Raw genomic sequence first — 8,660 nt, forward strand, 5'->3', positions numbered from 1 at the left:
CTCGCACAATGCACGAAACAAAAAGTGATAATTGTTATAAATGATAGATGCATGTGTGATTGTTAACAATGAGACGTTTGATTGGCTATTATTTGCATTTTTTTATCTGTATGGTAATTTTTATTTGTTATTTGTTAGTTGTTAGTTTGCACTTTGGAGCGCGCCGTTTTTTTATTGTTTTATTAGTCGCGTTGCGTAACTTTCGTGTCATCTTTTATTTCGTGGATAAAGTTCAGTATTCTACTTATACTAAAGAAATATAAGACTTTTGGGTTGAAACTTGTGTTTTAATTCTTTATTCGTGGAATAAATGCGAGTTTTTAATTATTTGACTGAAAGCCTGAGTTAATGTAGGTGTAATTTTGGTTGCCTATGTCTAAATCTTCAATAACTTTGATAGAAATATGGTTAATATGCAAATATATCATTTTTACTTGATATTCGTGCTTGACAAGTGTTTAATTATCTTTATTCAAAGAATAAATGCATATTTGTAATTATATTATCGGAAAACCTGATTAAACAGTTAGTTTGAGTGCTTGTGCTGGTGTAATACTGGTTGCCTATGTGTAAGTTTTACAATTTACGAATAAAAACTTCTACAACTTCGCTACTATCACGTTTCCAAATCTATTGTCTGAAAACCAGATAAACCTGTTTAGTCTTACCCTAGTATTAGTGCTATGTTGGTTGCCTATATGTAAAGTTTGGTATTCTATGTAATCTGTGCAAATACAATTTATTTTTGACAAAATTACAGTCAATATTAGCTAAAACATTAACTGCTCTAAGCAAATCTAAACAAAATCTTTAGATTAATTATAATTCAAGGTTTTTCCGGCTTGTTCAAGTGTCGATACTCTATAAACAAGCTGTTTATCTCAAATTTATTGCGATTTGCTTTTCCATTTGCAGTTATTTCGTCAAGTCCTCAACAACTGACCGTTCCGGAAGAAAAGGTGCGTGGAAGGAAACTTGTAGCATTTTAAGCTAAATTTTAATGACTCACTGAGTTGTAGTTACTTAACGATGCATGAAGAAAAAAATTAAGCAAAGCAAATGAGAAGAGAAAAAAACACTGATGCTGACATTGAAAATTTTTGACTGGAATTGCCTTCGGTTTGAAACAATGTTAGACTACCGGAAAGGATTAAATGTCAATTTATTAAAAGTGAAATTATTTAAATCACATTTACTGAATGCGTTGTGGAAGATTATTTTTTTGCGTTTTACGGCGTAGTTTTGATGATGCACATGCTTCATTATGCAAATCTATTAATAATGCACCTACTAATTGAATAAGAAAACGCACACGACGTAAACATTTACAATTCGCGATTTTCAATCGCTGCTCGTGCTTGACAAGACTTTGGTTGTGTGTATTCGTTGAATAAATGCAGGTTTGTAATTATATTGACTGAAAACCGATAAACATGTTTGTGCTGTGAGGTAGCGAGTTGTTTTTTTAAGTATTATGTTTATTTGTCATTTATAACCTAATCTACACTTTAAAGTAAGAAAATGCAATATTGGTTGCCTATAACTTCAGAACCAGTAAAGCTACATTATTGTTTCAATCAATAAATTATTTTATTTTTCTCAGTAAATTACCGAAAAACTAATAAAAATACTAATAATTAACTCTAAACTGACAAAATGTAATGTTGGTTGCCTATATCTTCTAAACTAGTGGTGGTAGAAACACCATTTTTGTTTTAATCAGTAAATAATTTTATATTTTCTTGGAAAATCAACGAAAAATTGATTTAAAATTTATTATAAGTTGTCAAATGTATAAAATTAAGTTGAATGACATATACACTGAAGATGAATACGTAAATATGTTCCAAAAGTGATTTCGACACTTTCAACCTTTGAACATCGGAATAAATTAACAACCTGGGTGGGTGAGTGTCAAAATACAAATGTCATTCTCTTTGTCTTGATCATCAACAACTGAGTTTTAATGTATGCGTGCGCTTTTGATGTTTTATTGGCCGTGAAACGTGCCGTGAATAATTTTCACGGACATAATCACATATTACAATCACACACAGTCGAAATAATTCATTAAAAACTATAGATTATCCACAAAAAAATTAAACTTTCAAACTAAAGTTGAAAAAACCTATACTTAGCTACAGACTAATAAAAAAATGTGTGATTGTTCAACAGATTGTTTGAAATTGTAAATTTCGGCACCGAAATTAGCAAAACAAATGTGCACGCGCAGAAACTGTGCAAAACCATCGATACATTTGAAATCACAGTGCAAAATCGCTTGTGTTTTGAAGGTTTAATAATGAATTTTAACAACTACCAAACACCAACGTCAATGGTTGCCAGTGATATGAGTTATCTTAATTATTTGCATTCGTAATGAAATATTATGAGAATTATATGCGCAAAATTCATGTAATACTCGCCGATTATGTTTTAAGTCTTTTTAAATCGATTTTTATGGATGGAAACGGCCAAAAATAAAAATGAATGAACAATATTGAGAAGCGAGCAAGAAACACGCACGTCAGCGGCAATAAATTAACGTTTTTAATAACTTTTGTAACCGACTTCGACACGTGAAGTGTTTACGTTCACTTGAAATTTACTAATTTGATTTTTACTTATTAGCACATTGCATTAATTTAAAAATTAAAAAATACAACAAAAACAAAGCAAATGTTTATTTTGAAATGTTTACTATTGCTGATGTGCGTAATTTAATATTAAGTAATATTAATTACTTTAATTACACAAGTTTTAAAGTTTTTTTGTGGTAAAAATATAAATATTAACTTTTTATTAAAAATTCCTTCTTTTATATGCAATTTATGACTTAGTCAACACTTTGAACAAATGAAATGTAATGCTGGTTGCCTACAACTTCAAAACTATCACTGAAAGAGAAATTCTTTTTGTTTTAATGAATAAAAAACAAAAAATACAAGATTTTAATGTTTTAAAGCAAAATTCCTTCTTTTACTTACAAATTATAACTTAATCAACACTTTGACCAAATGAAACGTAAAGCTGGTTGCCTATAACTTCAAAACTTTGGTTTTTAATAAAAATTTACTCTTTAGATCAAAATCTTTAATAGTTTTGATTAATAAAATGACAAATTAACATAAATCTAGTGTTGCAATTATCCAATCTATCCCAAAACTAGAACAACGACATAATTCTAATTCGTCACATACAACTTTTTCTCATTAACGCATTAATTAAGTGAAATATTGAGTGCCGATTGCAATCGGTGGTTGCACACATGTTGCAATTATTGCCCACACTCTAGGTTCACACTTGAAACTTAAAACTAGTATAAATTCGATTCAGATTTCAATTCGCTGACCAAGGTCGGAGGTTGGCTCGAATTACCTCAAAGAAGAAATACGGAGCAAGGTCGACACTAGGCGACTAGAGTAATTCAACATGGCACCTCGTGTACTCGTACCAAACTCATTGTGTGCTCAATGCATGACCTATTGTTCTAATTCTTACCCAAAATTACGCTCAAGGTGAACAAAAAAGTGTAAATAACTGTTTATTATGTAACAGTGAATATATTTGATTAATCTCCTTCCTCTTCTTCTTCATTTTTAGGTTCTTCAGGTGGGGGTGCTTCCGGAGGTGGTTCTTCAGGTGCAGGAGCTTCTTCAGTAGGTGGAGGAGGAGGTGGGGCATCTCCTTCACCTTCAGGTGGAGGAGGAGGTGGGGGTGCTTCAGTAGTTTCACCTTCAGGTGGTGGGGGTGGAGGTCCTTCTCCTTCTTCACCTTCAGTAGCTTCTCCACCTTCTGGTATAACAGGAGGTGGTGGAGGAGCTTCTTGTGTGTATTGCATCCTTGAAGCTGTAATCTTTGCGTTTAATTTACTTGTGGTTGACTTGACTTTCATTTTACTTGTACTCATTGATGGTGGTGGGGGTGAGGTTGCTTTATCTTGACCTTCACCTTCTTCACCTTCTTCTTCGTCTTCAACTTGGGGTAATTCACTCATTTCCATTGGAGGTATGTCTTCCACTTCACCTCCTAGGTCTCCTAAATCTTCTTCTTCTTCACCGTGTAACACACCTTCAAATATCATCTCTTCTTGGTCTTCACCAATTGTATCTTCAATAAAAGTAGTGTGTCTTGGTTGAAGGGGAGCTATTTCCGCGTCTTCGTCCTCGTAGTTTTCCGGGAAGAAATGCGAACAGTCACGTTCTCCTGTATCAACGTTTGAGGACATGTAGGTTGGTCCTAGTTGGGCGAAGGCTAGAATAGGGTCTGATTTTCTTTTTGCTACTTTGAGGACCAATTTTTCTCCACTGGAAAATAAAAAAAATATGTTTAGGTGGTATTTAGAAGGTTTTAAGATCTTTAGGTATTGATATATAAGGTAAGAAAGATAAAAGGCCTCTACCCCCACCCAAAAGTGAAGGTTAAACACCTCTACTCCTTGTTGAAGGTGCAGGAGATGCCCCACCTCCATTTAAAAATATATTTAGGAAGATTTTAGAAGATTTTAGATAGTAGAGAAAGTGAAGGATTTCTACCCCCACCTAAAAATGAAGGTTAAACCCCTCTACTCCCTGCTAATGGTAAAAGAGACTCCCTACTACCAAATAATTTAAAAACATATTTAGGAGCTGAACCCTTGACATACCATCAAATTTTACTTACTAATTAGTCCCTGTGAAGTGTTTCTCATACTGTTTCTTCGTCTTAGCAATAAGTTTAGCCTCATCAGGTTGATCCGAAGTGAAAAACCCAAACGCCAGAATCTCACTCTCATACTCATCCATAACCTTATAGATATCATGCTTCTTAAACACTTCAAACGCAATCGCAAGATGCGCAGGCGCTGGTTCCGGTTCCGGCAATATCAGCGCAGATGTAATCAAGGGGAAACAATATTTCAACGCTGTAGACTTAACCAAGTCATTCGCAGGTGCCCATAGACCCCAAAGATCCGCCTCGTCTACTTCTTCCTCCACAACTTCCTCTTCAACCAAATCTTCAATCTCAATTGTAATAGCCGTTGGACTAAAGGTGGAACTAACCCGTCTAAACTCATTGGGATCTATTACCTCAGCCACCTGTTCTTCTTCCGCTTCTTCCTCTTCAGCTTCTTCTTCTACCTCTACTTCCTCCTCTTCTAGTTGATCAATACCTTCATCTAACTCCAACATGGCTTGCATTTGTTGTTGTTTTATGGCTTCAGCTTCTTCCTGGATCTTTTAGTTACCTGGGATTTTAACAATGAATAAGCAGGTGTCCCTGGTTCCCTGGAGCAATTTTGGTTGCTCCATAAGCAAATTACAGTATAGTTTCATCCAAAGGACCAGGATTCATCTCTTGATCAACTGTTAACATCAATGCTAGAGCACGTTCACTACAAAGGTGATGTTTGCATGCTTCAGGCATCTTATCAGGTGATAGAATTCTATATCTTCAATTGCTTCCTCTGTAAGTTGAGGTCTTTCTTTTTGGAGATAGCTATACCCGTATGAGGTAAAAATTCATCCAAAATATCACTGCTTTTTTTAACAGCATGCGGAAAAATGATGATTAATCCAAGATGCGCCATTGTATCCAATATATTTTTAGCCTGAGCAATTCGTCTGTCTTTGAGTTGTCTCTGGGCTTTCTCCACTTTAACCCTTTCACGGTCCTGTTCAATTTTGGCGTGTTTTTCAAATGTTGCTTGCTCCTGCTCGGAGTTTTCTTCTGGTAAACGTTGGGGACGTGTGCGTATTCCTTCCAAACATTCTTTTTCTTTAACCATTTCATCCATAATCATTCTTTGTAATTCGGGAGCGTTGGACCCAAAAAGTAAACCTACTTGTTGACCTTTTGCGATAAACATCCATGTTGGTTCAGATTTATTACGAAAACGTTTCAGGGCTTCCACATTATTTGATCTAGCCTGTAAAAAACATTACAAAATTTATTTTGGATGTAAAATTAATTTAAATTTATTTTGGGACCATTCCAAGATGGAGAAAATCTCCCCCACTCTCAAGTTTTATCTTCTTGAGGTTTCCCTGCATTGCCAAGCATGGACCACACCATTCCGAGTAGATATCCACCACGAGAAGACCATCTCGCTGAAGAAACTTCTCCCATTCCTCATCGGAGGTGATATCAATCTGTAATTGAACTTGTTTTGCTTTCGCCATCCTGTCAAGACACTATTTTGATTAATACTCAATTGTTTGATCAATAGATTTACATACAAACTTGATGAAATTTAATTCAAAACTTCTTTTACTATATGCAACCAAAAATACACCTTTAAATGCACTAAACTTAAAATCTTCAAAATATTATCACTTTTATTTGTGAAACTGATAATTTTACACTCAAATTGCAATATCTATATATTGACGAGTTGATAACGTGTTTTCTATAAGTGTATGAAGTCTACGCGTCTTATCTTTTGACTTGGTTAAGTGCATGCGTCATCGATGAGTTCAATTTTCAAGTTTGGTGATTTGCAGTGATAAGCCCGAAGCTCCTAATTAGATAATTACCTGATGTGGTCCCGACGTACCCAATATGTGATCGCTTTCTTTGGGAAGCGGCATAGGGTATTCGAGACCACATTGAGGCACTGTGTTTTTTCTCTCTTATCTGTGAAGACTTTTTTTGTGCGTGCGCTTTTGTTTTCGCGCAGTTTCCTAATCACTGTCGTTACGTATCAATGAAATAAATTTGAACGTATGCAGTTTACGCTCAACTGATTGTAACTGATCGCTTACTCGTTTTTCACTTTTGAGAAGAGAAAAAGTTTATGGAATTGTTTCTTAAGTGTTAACATTGACTTAAGTTATCTTAATTGACTTAAGTAATTGACTTAAGTTATTTAATTTATGTTTAAGCATAAAATTACTTATAAAGTGTTATTCTTTTATTGTGATGACTTTATTTTTGTTTTACTTACTTAAAGCAATGCTTTCTTTACTTAAACTATTTTTAATTGAATTATGTATAAATAATAGTTTAAATTAATTAGTTGCAAATGTCTTATCGCACGTATAAGGGTCTAGGACATAGTTTGACGATGGAGGATGCTTAGATTCGTGTGTTCGAGACTCCTTGCGTGTTTTAAGTAAATATTTCTTTAAAAAAATTTCACTTTAAAAAATTGCTTCACACTAAATTCCGTTCAAAATCCACTAGTTAATTAGGAAGTTTTTAATATTATGTGGATATTTGGGCTTTAAATTGTGCGATATTAACCTGCAATTTGCAATGATAGTTGCACTTTTATCTTATAGTTAAGATAATGACGATAAAGACATAAGCGTCTAAATTTAAATTGAATTTCTGTTTTTTTAGAAATGTTGTTAAATAAACACTGATTTAATAAAGGGAATTATATTTTTTATTATTTGTTTAATTTATGCGTTAATTTTATTAATTTTTTAGTTTTATTATAGTTTTTATAAATAACGAATTTATTTACAACTTACATAAATGAAACATAGGTTGCGCTACGTGTACTGTAATTTATTTTATTTATAATAAAACGATATTTGGTTTACAAAATTGTGATTTTGAAGATATGGAAACGTTGAGACTTTAATAATAACATAATATAACGTATTGCCCTAAATTATCTCTAAAAATTTGAATTTTGTAATTTTATTGTTTTTGTTGTTTTATTTTGTTGTTTTTTATCAGACTTAAAATATAATGATAAATTAATAGCGAATAAATTAATTAATAAAATAAAACAATTCAATTTTGTTATATTACTAAAATAATAATAATAAACAATGAATTAGAATATAAATAAGAGAAAAGAATAAAATTTCGATTTGATTTATTTAAATTTGTGCACAATATAAATAACATTGTACTCAAAACCCAGCATTTATTCTAAAACATCAACATTTAATTCTACCTGCTACAAACAAATATCTTCCATCATTCTGATATCAACAAACAAGTTTTTGTGATGTGAACATTCGAAATGAATCCTAGATGACGCTAGAATGCACTATTTGCAATAAAATAAATCAGGTGATGTCACAGCACAAGTTTATTTACATCAGTGAGGTGGTTTGATAGTGGTAGTGCGTGTACATCCATGTCCGTGTGAATTCAGACGGTAAAAGCGGCATTGAAAATGATTTGATTGTCGCGCGGCGCAAGAATATTAAAAAATTGCTGTAAAATTGACATTTTTTATGATTTTGGTTTTATTTCATGAAATACAGCTGTTCGCTTTTTAAATCATTTTAGTTTTATTTGTTACAACAAACAGCTGAGCAGCATTTCATCCAAATATTTGCTAGACAGGTGATTTCATTTAAAATGTTGAATAAAATTAAAAAATAAAATTTTTATTATTTATTTTGATTTTTGAATGTTTACTCAAATTTTTCATTAATTTATAATTTATATAAATTATTTTCTTTAAATTAAATGTAAAATATTTAATTTCAATTTAATAAACACTCACAATAACATGATTCGTGTTTTTAAAATGTTAGAAAGTGAGAAAGAATACATTAAATTCAATATGTGTATTTTGTATTGTTTACACCTTGTCGATTTCGGGTTTATCAATGCGTACTTCACATCACCTGATCGTCTTCGCGCGCATATCAGGGTGCGGGGTGAGAGGTAGGGTAATACTGCTTAATCGCAATCTTGCGCAGCGCACACGC

General features: G+C 32.7%; 1 protein-coding gene across 1 annotated transcript; it reads right to left on the minus strand.

Annotated features, from left to right (window-relative positions):
- Positions 1 to 3,571: 3,571 nt before the first annotated feature.
- Positions 3,572 to 6,707, minus strand: LOC135802646 (thioredoxin domain-containing protein 3 homolog). The gene is made up of 4 exons (XM_065316254.1): positions 5,970 to 6,707; positions 5,485 to 5,908; positions 4,663 to 5,206; positions 3,572 to 4,307 (listed from the first exon to the last, which is right to left on the minus strand). Exons 1-4 carry the CDS (start codon positions 6,159 to 6,161, stop codon positions 3,572 to 3,574), a joined length of 1,896 nt encoding a protein of 631 aa, XP_065172326.1. The 5' UTR covers positions 6,162 to 6,707.
- Between the last annotated feature and the right edge of the window lie 1,953 nt (positions 6,708 to 8,660).

Source organism: Atheta coriaria, unplaced genomic scaffold, assembly GCF_025399875.1.
Source record: "Atheta coriaria isolate IRGN ID8LTWV9N9 unplaced genomic scaffold, Caltech_Dcor_3.1 hic_scaffold_43_pilon, whole genome shotgun sequence".
Classification (NCBI taxonomy): domain Eukaryota; kingdom Metazoa; phylum Arthropoda; class Insecta; order Coleoptera; family Staphylinidae; genus Dalotia; species Dalotia coriaria.